The sequence below is a fragment of the Protopterus annectens genome, chromosome 11.part0, assembly GCF_019279795.1.
Source record: "Protopterus annectens isolate FY-2018-M chromosome 11.part0, PAN1.0, whole genome shotgun sequence".
NCBI lineage: Eukaryota > Metazoa > Chordata > Ceratodontiformes > Protopteridae > Protopterus > Protopterus annectens.
The window spans coordinates 637,100,885-637,118,970 of NC_056745.1; the positions used below are offsets into that span (position 1 = coordinate 637,100,885).

The window sequence follows — 18,086 nt, forward strand, 5'->3', positions numbered from 1 at the left end:
CTTCAGGCACCAGGCAAGAAAGACTGGAGAAAATGGTATGTGCTGCATCTTTTATATCACTGGCGCACTGACATCAGGGAAGAGGCGACAGCAACCGACGCCGGACCACGACTTTGGAATTCAGGCCGACTGTGGGTAGCCTGCCAGCAGGATAACCCGAGTGTAATGACTGCAACAGTGAAACACGATAAACATTCGAGGGTTCCACAACAAGTGGCACTGAAATCTCCAGCTCCGAAGGACCAACACGGCTCTGAGGAGGAACAACAACAGGGAGAATGGTCGTAGATGGCTCTGGAACCGACTGGGTTGTAGCCAGCAAAAATTTTGGTAAAGCAGATGACTTCAAAAGTCTAAGCACTACTCTCTCTATATCCTCTTCCAAAAGGCTCTTGGAGGATCTGGATGACAGGGTAGGCAACCTAGATCTCTGTAAAATGGGAAATCGTAAAGTTGGGGAGACCAGCAATAGCTATATAGATCGGCTCCGATGCAATTTCTCAGTAGTCAGCTATGAAAGACTTGGGGCCGACACGGCAGTGTTAACATCGATAACCTCGACTGGCTCCAAGGACAGTGTAGCCGAAGAGATAGAAGGCTTATCCAATTTTAAAGTTTTCTGAGGAGGTCCAGACAAAACAGTCGGTGCAGGAGAATGCCTCTTTGCCGACTTGACCTTCTCTTTCTTTGAGGAGTGAGACTTGTAGGATGATGAAGAGCTGGCTAAATCCTCCTCGAAGGAAGGCTTAAGGAGATCTTTCAGTATTAGTTTCTTCTTCCTTTCTTGGAGAACTCTGGAGCTGAAGGAGTGACAGAAAGAACAAGTTTCCTGTAGGTGAATGGCTTTGAGGCAGTAAACGCAATTACTATGCTCATCAGTAATTGACATTTTTTTGGGAGTACTTAAGGCACTCTTCGAAACCCGAAGGTTTATGATCTTTGGACTCCTTCGACATGTCTTAATACAAATAGAAGTTCTATAAAGACAAAAGAGAGGACAAGGTACTGTAACTGAAACGGGCCTAGTCCTGTTGAGGAAAAAAAACAGTAAAGTTAAATAGAGGACAAGTTCCTCTAATTTAAACAGACCTAGCTGCGGGAAACAAGAAAGAAGCTAAGTCAGAAAATACCACAAATTGTAAATTTTAAACAGCAGGCAAAAACTAGCCAATAATAGTAAACGACACTACACATAATTAGAAGTTATGTACCTACCATAACGTTCCATGTTAGTTGTCTTCTCTCACCTTCTTTCTTGCTGGATGGGTTCGGAGCCGATCCTCAGCTCCGACTCGGCACTTGCTAAGCTCGAGAATCACTTTTACCAGCTCGAGGCAGCCCTATATCCCATGATGCAAGGCGGCAATTACCCAGATCTTGTTTGGTATCTAGAGGAAAAGTGCCCGCAATCTTTCCACAAGGAAAGAAGAAGAATTAACCAGATAAGACTGTAAGGGGAACCAGGTAACAGAGATCCAGAGCTAACTGTTGTCCAAGGGAGAACAATCTCCCAGAGAAAAAGGGAAAAATCAAGGTCTGTCCAGGCTAGGGGGACAGGAGGGAGGGACGCAAGAAAGAAGGCGAGAGAAGACAACTAACATGGAACGTTATGGTAGGTACATAACTTCTAAATGTTAAGTTGTCAATCTCGCCTTCATTCTTGCTGGATGGGACCGCGTCCCTAGCACCCCTATCCTGGGAGGCTCAATGGAACAGACTCTTGAGAACTGTGGAACCAAAACTTGCCCTGTTCCTGGAGGCCAAATCCAATTTGTAATGAGAAACGAAGGTATGGGGAGTGGCCCAAGTGGCTGCTGCACAAATAGTGTCCAAGGGTAGTCTAGCCTGAAAGGCTGTAGATGTGGCTAGACCTCTAGTAGAATGTATTTTAGGTTTTGAGATCAGTTGTTTGCCCCTGAGCTGATAAATGTCAGAAATGGTGGAAGATAGCCATATGGATAAGGTTACTTTAGAAACAGGAAGACCTTTCCTATTTTCAGCATAAGAAAGAAAAAGCTGATCAGATTTCCTAAATTGCTTTGTTCTGTCCAAATAATATCTGAGTTGGCGATGAACATCGAGGCAATGCAATTTTTGTTCTGCCCTGTTAGAATGATTGGGAAAAAATACAGGAAGGTCAATGGATTGATTTAAATTTGTTTTAGAAGCAACCTTGGGCAAAAAGGATGGATTGGTTCTTAAGGATACTCTATCCTTGTGGAAGACCAAGTAAGGGGGACGAACACAGAGAGCATGTAGTTCCGACACTCTCCTAGCCGAAGTAATAGCAACTAGAAAGAGTGTCTTCCAAGAAAGAAATTTTAATGAGCATGTAGCAGCCGGTTCGAAAGGGGGAAGTATCAAGGATGCCAGCACTAAATTTAGGTCCCACTGTGGTGGAGGATCTCTAACAGGGGGTTTAAGTAGGAACACCCCTTTGAGAAAGGCTTTACAAAGTTTGTGAGACATAATATTCTGGTCTGCAAATCCGACATGGAAATTAGAGATTGCTGCCAACTGGACTTTAACTGTGGAAGAAGAAAAAACGAAGTGAAATATTTCAGCAAGAAAGTCCAAGACTGACTGAATAGGGGCAGTAAAAGGGTCTATGTTCTTAGACTTTGCCCAAAAAGAGAAACGTTTCCATTTGCTAGAGTAAATCCTTCTGGTAGAGGACTTTAGAGAAGCTACTATGATATCTCTAACGGGGTTAGAGATCATAGGAAGCCTGGCTAAGGAAGGAAGTGGAGCAACCAAGCAGTGAGGTTGAGGGAACGAATTGATCGGTGCAGTTGACCCGACTGGTGGGTCAGAAGATCTGGAACTGGATCCAGATGCCAAGGCCGCATCATGAGATGGCGATGAAGGAACGGGAACCAAATTTGTCGAGGCCAGTAAGGGGCAATGAGAATAATTTTGGCTCTCAAGACGGTAGCTTTCTGGAGTACTTGTGGTATCAACGGAAAGGGGGGAAAGGCATAAAGAAGTCCCCTGGGCCAATCTTGGGTAAGAGCGTCTCTGGGGGGATGGCCCGGAAGTGGAAAGAGAGAGAAGAAGTTTGGGCATTTGCTGTTTTGGGGTGTAGCAAAAAGGTCGCAGCATGGACGGCCCCACTTCTGAAAAATCTCCTCCACTATGGATTGCTTGAGAGACCACTCGTGAGGCATGAGTATAGCTCTGCTCAATCTGTCCGCTATTATGTTGGTTTTCCCGGGATATGCGTTGCTACCAGAAACCGATGAGAGGAGATCGCCCACTGCCAAAGTCTGAGAGCTTCTCGACACAAGGGATAGGACTTGGTTCCGCCCTGCTTGATGATGTACCACACCACGGACATGTTGTCCGTGTGAACCGCAATAGTTCCTAAGGGAAGAAAGTCGTTGAGGGCTTGCAACGTTAAAAGCACTGCTCTCATCTCTAGGACATTTATGTGCAGGTGGTATTCGAACGGTTGCCACGTGCCATGAACCATCCTGCCCTGATAATGCCCCCCCCACCCGATCAGGGAGGCATCCGAAGTGACCGTGGCTACCGGGGCCGGGGGGACAAATGGTCTGCCCTGATGGACTAGGGGAGAAGTCGTCCACCAGGATAGATGGCTCTTGCAGGTCTGTGTCACCAGGATCATGTGACGCATGGGAAGCTGCTGGAAGGACCATTGGGTGAACAACATCCATTCTAGGAGACGCATGTAAAAAGGGGCCAGAGGAAGAAGTGTGATGGCAGCCGCCATGAGGCCCAACACCTTCAGGACCAACCTGGCTTGTACCTTTCTGCTGGATAGGATGATCCGAACGTGGTTTTGGATATCTAGGACTCTTTGACTTGTTAGGTTTGCTGACATCCGAATAGTGTCTAGATCTGCACCTATAAAGGTAATAGATTGGCAGGGCAATAAGGAAGACTTTTCGAAGTTGACCAAAATTCCTAACTGACCGCAGAGACGTTGAGTATAATCTCTGGCTTGGAGAAGTTGATGCCTGGTGGTGGCTGAGAGGAGCCAGTCGTCGAGATACGGAAACACCTGGAATCCTTGACGTCTCAGGTGAGCCGTGACCACTGCCATGCATTTGGTGAACACTCTGGGGGCTGTAGTGAGACCAAAGGGCATGGCTCTGAATTGAAAATGACTAGTCCCCAGCCGAAAGCGGAGGAACCTTCTGGAGCGTCTGTGGATTTTTGTGTGATAGTACGCATCTTGAAGGTCTATGGAGCACATCCAGTTGTTTTTGCCCAGAAAGGGCAAAATCGATTGAAGTGTGACCATCCGAAATCTTGTCTTTTTGACCGACTTGTTCAGCCTGCTGAGGTCTAATATTGGTCTCCACTCTCCTGTCTTTTTGGGAACCAAAAAGAACCTTGAGTAGATTCCGGACTCTAAATGATCTGTTGTAACTGGCTGGATGGCCTTTTGTTTAGAAGCTTTGATACCTCTAGCTTCGCAAATTCCCTTAGACTGGGTGGAACGTCTGGAAGGGAACCTTTTTGAGGGAAGGGGCCTTCCTCGAAAGGGATCTTGTAACCCTCGGATATGATCGACTGTACCCATTCGTCTTGAGAGAGGGAAAGCCAGGCTTTTGGGTACAGCGACAATCTCCCCCTGACTGCCTCCAAGGGTGGGCAGTCAAGCAACACCTCAGGGATGCTGGAAGGGCTTGTCAGAGAGGGGCTTTCTGCTGCCCTGGTTCTGCGGACCTCCTCTGCCCCTAGGGCGGCGTCTATTGTTATTACCCCCTCTGCCTCTGGGGGTAAACTGACCACGTGCGTCAGGCGTGACTCCCTGAGATTTTCGGAAACACATTTTCCCTCCCTTCTGACCTTTGGGGTAAGGTCTAGAAAAGGTGGAGAAATGGACTCCTACGGCAGAAAGAGTCTTGCCGTCTTGCTCGCACCTGGACAATGTGTCCTTCACCTGAGGCCCAAACAAAGTAGTGCCATCAAAGAGAGAATTTGTGAAGGACGCCTTAAAGGGGTCTGCGAAATTGCAAAGACGCATCCAGGACTGACGCCTAAGAGCCACTCCTGTGCCTGCGGCTCTACTCGCCCCATCGGCTGCATAAGAAATGAGCCGCATGGAGGAGTTAGTTATGGAATTTAGGATTCCCAGCTGAGAGGCAATCTTCTCTTGAGCCCCAGCAGCTGACGGATCCTGTACTACCTCACCCAATTCTTTGAGGATCTCTTTGAAGTCGGGTGAAGTGACATAAATAATTCAGTGAACGCATAGCAAAGGTCGCTGAGGAAAACATCCTCTTACCATACCTGTCCATGGTCCTAGACTCCTTGTTAGGAGGATGGACTGGTACGGAAGGATCTGCAAGTTCCTTTTTGGTGGCGGCTGCCACCACCATGGCATCAACCGGAACACCTTTCGTAAGAAACTGTTTCTCAGTGGGGGCCGTGATAAATTTAGAAGGCCTCCTGGGGACTGGTTCCACAGAATCAGGAGATGCCCACGCCTTTCGAGCTATCACCTCCATGAGGGGGTCAAAAGGCGGAGACACCCAGGAGGTGGAGGGTCGAGATCCAAAAGCCTCCAGGTATACCGACTCATCCTCGGAGGGATTAATGGAGGGCCAGTTTCCCCTCTGTTTTAGGAGTTCTAGGATGTCTGAAAAGGAGACATCCTCAGAGGGGGGTCTTGGGGACCCCACCGACTCATCTAAGTCGGTATCTGATGTCGCAGACTCAGGGGAGTCTAAGTGCTTCCTCTTGCAGGTCCTCTTATGCGGGGGCTCTCATGAAGGATCTGGAGAAACCTCGGAAGAGGAAGTTCTTCCCAGTGGGGAAACCTGGGGCGATGGATCTCTGGGTCCGGGAGCAAGAGAGTGGGAAGAGACATCTACAAGCACCGTAGAGGGAGGAGCTAAAGGAACAGACTGCTGATTAAGCTCGGGGGCTAGCACACTCCTCATCACCTCGAAGGCTCCCCTCCCAGGGAGGACCGAGAGACCCCGCTCCGAAGAAACAGGGATCCCCGGCCCCACCGAAAGGGGAGGCTCAGAAGCAGATGTCAGCGCTGAGCTCACCAAGGCCGAAGCTCTGAGAGGGAGAGCGGGGTGGGACAAGGGTCCGATGCCACTCGCCCCCTCGGAACCGAACAGGGAAGCCCAACGACCGGATCCCTCCAAGGACGGTCTCAAGGAAGAGATAGGAGTCGAAGACGACGGAGCCAAAAGGTGTGGTATCGGCTCCGAAGCAGCAACAGTCATGGTACCAATAAACTCCGGCTCCGAGCTCTGTAGGAGAGTCGAAGGAGGAATTTCAGGGGGGTGTGGAATAGCGGTCGTCTGCTGAGACGAGCTATGGAGCATCTGGGCCAATGCCTGTGATTTAAGTAGTCTACTCACCACTCTCTCCAAATCATGGTCTGAGAGCCTGGAAGACCTTGATGATCGGCTCCGATGGCTCCGCTCCGAAAGTAAGGGGGAGGCCGGAGCCGAGTGGATAGACTCCAGTGAAGGAGATCTAGACCTCTTCCTCGACGGAGCCATCGGAGCCGACGAACCTTCGGTCCCAGTTGGAGCCGACAGCTTGTCGGCTCCGAGCTGAGATAGAGATGTTTCGGCTCCAGCCGGAACCGAAACATGCTTCGAAGCTAGGGTATCGGCTCCAGCCGGAGCCGACACAGGTGCCGAAGCCAGGGTATCGGTGCCGATCGGCGCCGGTACTGAAACTTCAAAGAAGGAAGGACCGGCTTCGGACCGAGCCGATATCAACTCTGGAGGAGTCGGAACCAAGGCCACAGACTTGGACACCAAAGTCTGGGTCTTGGATGGCTTAGAGGGCTTCCCGGAACCGACTTTAGCCGGGAGCTCTCAGGCTTGAGAAGACCCATAAGGATCAACTTGTTTCTACGTTCCTGCAGGACCCTCTGGCTGAAAGAATGACAAATAGCACAGGAGTCCTGCAGGTGTAGGGGTCCCAGACAATAAATACAAGAAGTGTGACCGTTTGTCAGAGACATCTTCTGACAGCACAAGTCACACTTCTTAAAACCTGAGACCCTAGTGTCTTTTGATATGACCGAGTTGGACACTAACACACACACACTCAGTCCTTAATCACACTAATTAAAACAAAAGCACAGACACACCTAACAAAAATCCTGACAGGAAATTGTTGGGAGGGGAAGGCCTAAGGCCTGACTTAGAAAAATATAAAGGGGATCGAGGAAACTAACGGGAATAGGGTACAAGTGAATCGGGAACAACTAACTATAAAAGGGAATAAATTTTTAAAAACTGGGGTAGTTGAATCTCTTGAAAAGAGTAAAGAAAATTCACTTACCAGGAGCTGGTAAAAAAGGTGACCTCATGAGCGAAGCGGCAAACGCGATCTGGATAATTGCCGCCTTGCATCATGGGATATAGGGCTGCCTCGAGCTGGTAAAAGTGATTCTCGAGCTTAGCAAGTGCCGAGTCGGAGCCGAGGATCGGCTCCGAACCCATCCAGTAAGAATGAAGGCGAGATTGACAACTTAACATTATACTATTCTACTGCAACTAGAAAAACAAGGTCCTAACACAAACGCAGACCTATGCTAATAGGAAACTAAGTAAAAAACTAGCACACAGAAAGGATACCACTCGTTGATCAAAAAACAGGCATAGAACGGCCAACAAGTTCTCAGCAATAACTAAGGAAATTTAGCAAAACACACTACTATTTACTACCTATGAAAAACTATTACTAAGACTGTAAACTAAGCTATCTTATAAGCAGAAATATCAATAAGACTATAATAATAATGAAAAATATGCAACTTAGCCATGGCCAAGCAAGAAGCACTTCTGAACTCGTAGACGCGGCAAATGAGATCTGGGGATTCTTACTAGTGCACTATGGGATACCTACCTTGCCACGAGCCAACTAAGAGATTTTGAGCTTTGCAATCGGCCGAGTCAGAGCCGATCCATATGTAAGAATGAAGGAGAGATAGGACTACAGAACATACATTGGTTTTGTCCATTCTATTATGGGCAGATGCCATGGGAATTTGAACATCTCATCTATTCTCGCAAAGTACATGAGCTGAGGATAGAAATAGTCAAACATGTCTCCCACCTGAAAGTTCATTAACAACTCAGTATCTTAAAACTCTAGCTATATGATGGCTAGTTAAAAAAATAAATGACATTTTACTGTATAACACACACATGCCCTTGTATGCTGTGTCACATTCCATGCAGGAGGATATCACAGCAAAACTTCAATGTGAGTGATTTTATAAAAAGGACAACTATATGTCAGTGGACAAATGCATAACATTGTGGTATTGGTGTTTTGATGTAAACTCCGTAAAATAATCTTCTAGGGTTAAGAAAACAAATAAAGCCTCTCTATTCATATAAAATCTGCTTATTTAGTACCCAGCAGAGATCCATCTTTGATCTTCAACTTTGAAGACTGCAAAATATGCACAAAACATATCTACAAGCTGCAGAGCATATTAAATAAGCAAAGATGCCATATATCACGTACTTATAATACTTACTTTCAATCTTTCTGGTCCATCAAAAGCAACTTGCCTTGCTTCTTTCAGTGTTTCACAGACCAACCCATTACCACAAACAAACTGGACAACTCTTCTCAGTTGAGGTAACCCACACTGCACAACATCAATAACCATTTTGGCACTTTTTATCTCTCTAAGTTTTTCATTAATCGGTTTAATCTGAAAATAAAAATGCATTTTAAAAATACCCTTTACTGTTGAATTGAAACTATTATAACAGAAAACATTTATAATAAACACACAATTCCATAAGAATATATCACATAAATATGTAAGAGTACTAAGCATAACAGCAAATTATAAATGGAGAATTTTTAGCAGTATTAACAGCATTTAGATTTGTAATTTTTTCTTGGGATTTGTATGCATTTTTATGTCAATGATCCCACGATACCTGTGATTTTTGGGATTCCTAAAGTTCATTGGGAAGACCCCCTCCCCCCAGGCACATTATTGCAGCCGCTGGTGGTATTACCAAACCAGTTTTAAAAGGTTTTCCAAAAGTATTGTGTGACTCCTGGTATTTTTAGAATGTTTACATTCAAAGGCATCTACTGGTGATATGTTCTTTGGTTTAGCTGATATTAAAGAACTTATTAATGTAATACTACAACAGTTAGGTCTAACGTAGGTCATAGAGATTTATCAATAAATTAATGTTTTGCTAATGACAGTAATGATTTAATTTGTGACTTCATGGATTTGGTATTGTTTAATAAGTGCTAACTGTTCCTAGGTGAATGTTTTAAACAAAATTGCTGCTGGAATTTTATTAGCTTGTTTCATTGGGATTTTTCTTTCTGTATTGTTTTAAACAAAACGTTGACATTAAAATGGATGCTATTTTAGTACTCTTGTCTGCTTATTTGTATTTATGCAGGTAGGAGAAGGGTGTGATAATCACTGTGGATAATAATGTTTTTTGTAAGTATATATTAATTTATTCCTTCATTATTTAGACATCGGCCAGATTCAATAAAGCCTACAAAGTCTGTTTACTCCATGTGCACGTCCCGCCAATACACACACACACACAGTAGTGCACTTTTTGGATTCAATAAGTGGCTCTACAAAGTGTGCAAAGCCGCACAGAGCTGGGCAAATAAGGTAAACATTGTGCCATGCAAACTATATATATATATATGTATATATATATATATATATATATATATATATATATATGTATGTATATATATATATATATATATATATATATATATATATATATATATATATATAAGCAGCTGACCTGTATACTAATCAACCAATTCAAGATGGAGGAGCTATTCAACAAGCTATGAAACAACCATGCAGACTCAGTGCTGGTTTTCACTGCGAATTCCAAAACCTGCTGGAATACAGCCACGGAAAGGAGTCTACACAGAAACAATGTTAGGGGCTGCTGCTGTTTTAAGTCATGTGTATGTGCAACAGGATGAGGTCTATGCTGCTGCTAAAAGACCAAGGCCAAGAAAAAGAAGGGTTTTCAGCCCCAGGTTAACTTATCACAATCTATATGATGCGGAAATTGTACAGTTCTACAGGGTGGATGGAGACACACTACAGTAACTCTACAACCACTGTCTTCCTCAACTCAGAGCCAGGGCAAACACAGGGGAACCAATCCCAATGGAGAGTAAGGTATGTGTAGCACTTAGAATTTAAGCTACATGTACCTTTCAGAGACAATAGAGGACATGCTGAGGGTGTCACACATATGAGCACACAGGAATACTATACTCCAACATGCTAGTGACCACATACATCTTCCCCATACTCCTGAGGACAGGGCCAGAAATATGCAGTTCTACCCTGTAGCAGACTACCCTGAAGTACTGGGTGCCATAGATTGCACACACTTAGAAATGAAGGCACCACCATGGGAACAGGGAAGGCTCTACATAAATAGAAAGGGCTTCCACTCTAGTAAGTGCCAAGTTGAGTGTAATGCCAATGGAATAATCTTGAATGAATGCTGGCAACCCAGGCAGTTAGCATGACTCACATATCCAACACACATCCCACGTTTATCAGATGTCCACAAGCGGGATAACACACAGGGTCATTTACTGGGGGGGGGGGGTGCAGGTTATGCACTGGAACTGTGGCTGATGACACCCATCAGAAATGCACACACACTTGTTGAAGAACGCCATAATGAGGCACATGCTCAAACCACAAATATCAGTGTGCGCATTTTGGTTGCTGAAGTTACATTCCAGTGCCCAGATACATCTGGGGGAGCCCTACAGTACAATCCATGTACATGTACTGAAATATTCACAGCATGTCTCATGCTTCACAACATCATCCTGAAAAAAAAGCATCAGCAAGATCAACAAGGGGAAGGGGCACACATCCCACCCACCACAATGCCAAGGTCACCACAGTCACACGTGGGTGAGGAGTCAGAGGGGAGAACCAGCAGCTGCTATGGGTGCAGGCAGATGTAGGGGTGCTCAATATGCCCTTGCATAGGCTAATAGACAAATGATAGGACACTCACTCACCACCTATGGGGCTAAAACATTCCTCCTACGTACATACATATAGTAACACTGATGTCAGGCAACACTCACAACCTTTACCTGCATGTGTAATGGCTGTGTACTGCTTGCATCAGACAGAGTCAGCCCTGGACTAAAACTGCTGGATTTACAAGGTAAGTGTTGAACCTGGTGGGTACTGCGTAATACTATGAATGACTGACATATCCTTGCATGTTGTTACTTGGTACTGTAAGAAAGTAAAAGGTGGGTGATTTGTATAGAAATGACCTTACATGCGACAGCAGACCCTTACTTGACTTATATGTGTCCATTATTAAGTAGTAGGCCTCAGGCAGCAAAGACTCACACAGTCATACCTCTCAAAAGTAGTGATGGTCATCACATGCCCTCAGTTTAGCACCATACGTTTGTACTGAAAAATCATTAGAGAGAAATTAGACAGTAATGATACACATTTCAGTTTTAGAATTCACAACTCTCACAAGATCATTAACAATACCGATGGAAAAAAAAGTTTCATGCTAATAAATGTCTAACCTTGTAAGACCAATATAAGTCAAAGGTACAATTACCAATTCAACATCAAAAAAGCAGATATACTAAGCAATAAGCCAGCTATGCACCTGATCATCAAACAAAGCTTATGTATCCCTGAATCCAAATAATAAAAAAACAAGGAAATGACAGAGTTATCATCACTTGCAAAGGGTGTGGGGAGGGGGGGGGGGGCAGGAAGCCTAGGATGATACAAAAGGTCCTCCTACGTACATACATATAGTAACACTGATGTCAGGCAACACTCACAACCTTTACCTGCATGTGTAATGGCTGTGTACTGCTTGCATCAGACAGAGTCAGCCCTGGACTAAAACTGCTGGATTTACAAGGTAAGTGTTGAACCTGGTGGGTACTGCGTAATACTATGAATGACTGACATATCCTTGCATGTTGTTACTTGGTACTGTAAGAAAGTAAAAGGTGGGTGATTTGTATAGAAATGACCTTACATGCGACAGCAGACCCTTACTTGACTTATATGTGCCTATTATTAAGTAGTAGGCCTCAGGCAGCAAAGACTCACACAGTCATACCTCTCAAAAGTAGTGATGGTCATCACATGCCCTCAGTTTAGCACCATACGTTTGTACTGAAAAATCATTAGAGAGAAATTAGACAGTAATGATACACATTTCAGTTTTAGAATTCACAACTCTCACAAGATCATTAACAATACCGATGGAAAAAAAAGTTTCATGCTAATAAATGTCTAACCTTGTAAGACCAATATAAGTCAAAGGTACAATTACCAATTCAACATCAAAAAAGCAGATATACTAAGCAATAAGCCAGCTATGCACCTGATCATCAAACAAAGCTTATGTATCCCTGAATCCAAATAATAAAAAAACAAGGAAATGACAGAGTTATCATCACTTGCAAAGGGTGTGGGGAGGGGGGGGGGCAGGAAGCCTAGGATGATACAAAAGGTCAGTGAGTGTGTGTGAGACAAAGAAAAAGAAGCAGGCAGACATTCAGATAAAGTAAAAAAAATGGCCAGTGAGGCAAAATGAGTTTTAACCTTCAAGGATGTACCATGCAACTATTGTGTGTATGTCTGCATGGGTCCTCCAAGTGAAATTCGTGTGTGAATGTCTGCATGAACACAGCCATACTCTGTGCTAGCTCTACATCTTGGTATGTCGGACAAGTGTGAGCCATGCATAGTTGAAGTGGCAGGTTATCACTGTCATACCCAGTAACGAGAACTGGCTCTGCCAGGAGCTGTACTGGCATGTCCAAGTCCATGTTCAGATGCACTGCTGCTACCTGAGCGTGACTGATGTCTTCTACATGAGGTCTCCTCACGATGATGCCCAGGACCAAGACCCCGTGGTCTGCCATGTCTGGGTATGGACAGCTCAAGCACTGACAGAGCAGTGGTGGAAGTACTGTCACTATGGGAGTGTGATCGGGCATGGCTAATTTGGCTAACGTATGCCAATGAAAATGCCGTCCTTCTCCCAGAAGACGTTCCCTCACAGACAACACCCATTCCAAAATGCCATATATCCGATCTACTAAATTAGCACCACACTGGAGGCATTCACACATGTCAGCCTGTGCCACATCTACAACCGTAGGCATTTCTCAAGAGGACCAATGGAAACATGCCTCTAACTCCATGATGGCTGTAAACATACGTTGAGTGGCACAGGAACAGACACCTGCATTAGGTGGAGAATGGACAGCAGGCCTCCTCAGAACACCCCCAACAACCCTCTTTGCCCACACTTTGCATATGGCCACAGTCACCAGGCACTGAATCTGCAGTAACTACACTTCCAAGATCGATAGTCTCACCCTCCCCATAATCCAATATCTGAGGGTTTACTGGAATGAGAAGGCATAGCCCTACTGGCTGTGTCTGATGGAATTTCAGGGGATGGCTCTATGTCAACCTCAGTGTCAGAGGTTCAGTGTCAGATTCAACCTCTGCACCCCTAATTGTGCCTCTGTTTGGCCAGTGTCATCATCAGTGTCTGCTGATACTCTGACATCTGATGTTAGTAGTCCCACACTTCCAGAGTTAGGATAATCTGTGATAACAAACACAGGAAAAAATTAATATCTACACTACTATAGTCCAATATACGCTAACAAAATAATAGTGGTGCCACAATTACACACAGTACAGCAACACACACAACAGTCCTGGCATCTAAATCACACGCTAAATATTTCTTTCAACTGATCAGTAATGACATAAAAATGTTTGCCTTACCATGCGCAGATGATAGTATGCTCCCTATGCCGGGTAGTCCTGGAAGAAGTTAAGCAAAAGATAAGGACATCATCACAATTAACAGTAACAAAGGAGGTAAAACCTTCTACTCTTTAAATATCCACTAACTATACTTTCAATAAGAACTTGGATGACAAGCCCAACCTAAGCCCCATGTGTAATCAATCACAATATTTTATTAACTGTTTGTTTGTGTCTTTTGGCTTTTCCCGGTTAGGGGTCGCCACAGCGGAACTCCGGTCCGCTAATAATTGGTAGTGGATTTTTACATACCGGGTTACCAGCCCTGACGCACAACCTTCAACGAAGGCACACCCCATTCACGTATGCCTCCACACAAAAGACGCTCTAGCTGAGAATCGAATGGGACACCATCTTGCTATGAGGCGACAACACTACCGCAGCACCACCACCGCAGATGTACAATATTTTATTAAGTGTAGCACTCTTTAATCCTCCCAACCAATCTTGTTAAACAGAACTAATGTAGTGATGTAAATATTTTACTATACAGCAGTATTTAACAACTGAGATATAAAAGTCTACCAGTAAGCTCCTCCTGGGACATACTTGTTGTCCCTGAAACAGTAGCACCAAAGTCAAGGACAAGCTGTTCTGCACTTTCCTTTGAGCTGTCTGCATCCTTGACAGTGGGCAGGAACACTTCATCTGTTGTTAGTGGTGGCTCTGTAGCAGGCACCCCCAGTACCCATCTTATCATGGGCCACTTCAGCTGCTCTCCTCCGTGCAGATGAGATCATGTCCGATGCACCCTGGCGCACCTGATCATATGTCCTATTGTGACCACCTACTGCATACACATCCGCAACTATCTACTCTCAAATTTGCATTCTGTCTGACATGTATTCACTTCCCTTCTCAAACAGAAAGGCACCATGTTACCTAAAAGCTTCCACAAGTTCTGATTCTAAGGGTCACTGAAGGGTGGCTTCTGGGGAATGAGACGCCTGGATGCCACACTCTTAGATGTCCTAAAACACAACAGAAGGATAACACACATAAATATCACAACTACAAAATAACTGTTGTCAGATACAACAGAAAAGGTAGCATTTCAGTTTTACCCACTGGAAAAAAAGTAAAACAGTCTAAATATTTAAAATATGAACAAGAAGCTGGATGCAAAACAAGGGAGAGTAACAGTAGCAACATATCCTTGTTTATACCATAATAGAAATCCAGCTTTGCTCCCCCACCCTCAAAAGAACAGACAAATGACACATTTTGCTAATACACCCATCAGTGAAATACTAAAAGTGCTATCAAATGAAATGTCCCTGAAACATGTCAACAGATTTAACACAGAACCTTCCACTTTAAGGTATTGCCAATCATGTATACCTGTGAAATACCCGGACAAACATGCCCATGCCATCAGTACACATCTAATTAATGCATACAGATAAAAGCGTAGCATTTGCTAATCAATATATATATATATATATATATATATATATATATATATATATATATATATATATATATATATAAACAGATTTTTCTTAATGACATTTAGCATATGCAGTATATAGCTGAAAAATGCAAGCATAACTTTTCAAGTTTAGCAATCTTCTGTGCAGATATATCCCAAAGTAATAGCCTCTTTTCTGTGTTCTCCACATAAACAATTCTCCTCTCCTTCAGGTTACTTAGCTATATGGTTGCTTTTTATGGAATAGATTCGGGGATGTCAGCATGGTGAAGGTGAAAATGAGGTGTGAAACTCATTAGAATTGCTGAATCCCAAATACTTGGCTCCATCATGCAGCACATGTAGACATACTGCAGGCACTCACTCAGTGTGTGTTTTTAATGGATTGCAACAGTGAATGATTTCTGGTATGGTGAAGGAAAACAACAGCAATGCAGACTGCCCTACATCCAGTGGGTGTGTCAGGTTAGACTTACTGGTTAGAAGTAATTTTTTCAGGGTTGGAAATGTAAGTAAGCAGCACACAATTCACATGTTCTATTCATTAACATCCAACCTCCCCTTCATCTGCTGGCAACTGTATATTATATTATATTATTAACATTTAATATCCTCACGCATTTTAAAAACAATATAGAATGGCTTACAGACTGCAAGTCTAAGATTACTGATTAGATAAGACAACAATGAGCAACAAACACAGAGAGGTTAAGACAGAGCTGACATTTGAAAGCAATATTCATAAGTGGTTGTGTGATCACTCAGTGCACTACTTCCCAAATTAATGCATGCACAAATAACTCTGATATGGTTTCATAGTACTATAGAAGATGTTGCAGTTGGTTGTATGCAAAATGATTTCAGTACCCTGCTGCAAAGGTATTTCAGTGGCAAAGAAGGATAAGGTAACCCTACTGTGTTCGGAAGGTTCACTGCAGTAAGAGGTCAAATCCAGAACTATGTAGAAATATTTCATGTGTACTAACATTTTGTAGTGTTTATATGACAGATTGCTTTTCCTCATTTCAACTACATTTCCCTATTTATGATTTCTTTTTTTGTAGTGTTTACATCACAGATTGCTTTTCCTCATTTCAACTACATTTCCCTTTTTATGATACCTTTTTTTTTTGCCCACTATTTGCACAGTGCACGGCTTAGTGCAAACAAGGGAAATGGAGAAAAATGAATGTCGTTTGGCTGTGTTTATCTCATCTGTGCAAAGCTTAGCAGTGCGCAAACCCAGACTAGTGGCCCACCCAGGAAGCAGACAGAAGACATGCAGACAGGGCATCTGTAAATATGCAAAGGTCAAAACGATACATTGTTGCAAATTTTACTTTCTGCTGTTCAACGTTTCTTTGCACAGCAGTTAGCAAGGCTCCCCAACACCTGCAGATGGCCAAGAATTGAAAACGGATGCATTCAATTAATTTTGCTGGGCACTGCACACTCACAGTAAGTGGCACTGTATGGCAGTTAACACTGGGTACTTAAGAATGAGTAAGAAATTATTGAAATGTCATGTAACTAGTCCTGTGGCAGCAGATGTAAATGTAGGGCTAGGGTACAGATGGTCCTGGGTTCCAGTACAGAGACTGCAACCTACATTTACTGTTGTGACAGTGCAGTTAATAGCAGAGAACTGAAAAATGGACAAGTGTTATTTCAACATTCTTGTGGCAACATGTTTAAGTGTAGGACTGCCACACACATAGTTCTGGATTCTAATACAGGATACACCACACATTTTTACTGTTGTTCCACTCCCATTATATTCACCCTCACCTATATACTTGAGTTAGTGCAGATAATACGACTTATATGTATGAGGGATAATATACCCTTATTCTGTTTTCAGGTGTATGACTGAAGGTATACTGTCTAATATAGCTATGCAAGTAAAACTCTATCTGGACTTGCATGGACTTCACAATTACATAAGACACATACACAACTGGATGTATATACAAGAACCTTGTCAAGTTACACATATACAGGTGTAACATACATCAGACTGTCAGCTGTATTTATTAATGATTCCTATGTCTGAGTAGCACTTCTTCTGTGGCAAAGATGGAAAATCAATGCTGTAGAAGAAAATGTTTTGCCCCTTAGTCTAGGTTTGAAACCCACATTTTAAAAATCAGTTTTATCAGTCCATAAAAGCAAAAGACAACTGTGTCAGATCATAACATTTATGCCTCCAGCACATGCCTGCAAACTTACCTCACCAAACACTTACCTCCCAATTTTCAATATATTTATCCAAGCTACGGCAGCAGACACCCATCAAACTAAGATAAAGTGTCAGATTAACCTTCTTACTTCAAGTATTTATGTCATCTCTGCTTAGCACTGCTGCTCTCCTCTTAACATCACCCAAATGCAGTTGGCATCATTGCTCGGGTTTGCGCACTACCAGTAAACATGATAACTGGAACTGGTGAGAAAGCATAATTTTCCATTGCTCTAGGTTGGGTGTTAAGACATGGATGGAGTTAGTGGGGAAGCTGCCAAGAGTAGGGCACACAGGCGGGTGTCCAGGACTCCAGGCTATTTAATGGACTCCTGGTAAAGCACCACAGCCAAAGGCTTCTGCAGGGGGACTATTCTGGCTCCCAGTACAGGTCTGAGGCATGGAGTAGTTTAGCTCAGGCTGTATCCAATTCTACTGGCATCCTGTGCAGTGGAGAACAGTGTAGGCATCATTTTAATGACGTACATAGGGAGAAAAGGGATAACCTCAACCACTGGTTGAATGAATTTCAGACTATGGACATCCCACAGCTGTGTAAGTAT

General features: G+C 43.7%; 1 protein-coding gene across 1 annotated transcript in view; it reads right to left on the bottom strand.

Annotated features, from left to right (window-relative positions):
* Positions 1 to 18,086, bottom strand: part of SMC1B (structural maintenance of chromosomes 1B) — a 3,759,116-nt gene that overhangs the window by 1,546,062 nt on the left and 2,194,968 nt on the right. Inside the window, exon 12 of the mRNA XM_044087233.1 lies at positions 8,498 to 8,677. Coding sequence (XP_043943168.1) covers positions 8,498 to 8,677 — 180 coding nt within the window. The remainder of the gene's footprint in view (positions 1 to 8,497; positions 8,678 to 18,086) is intronic.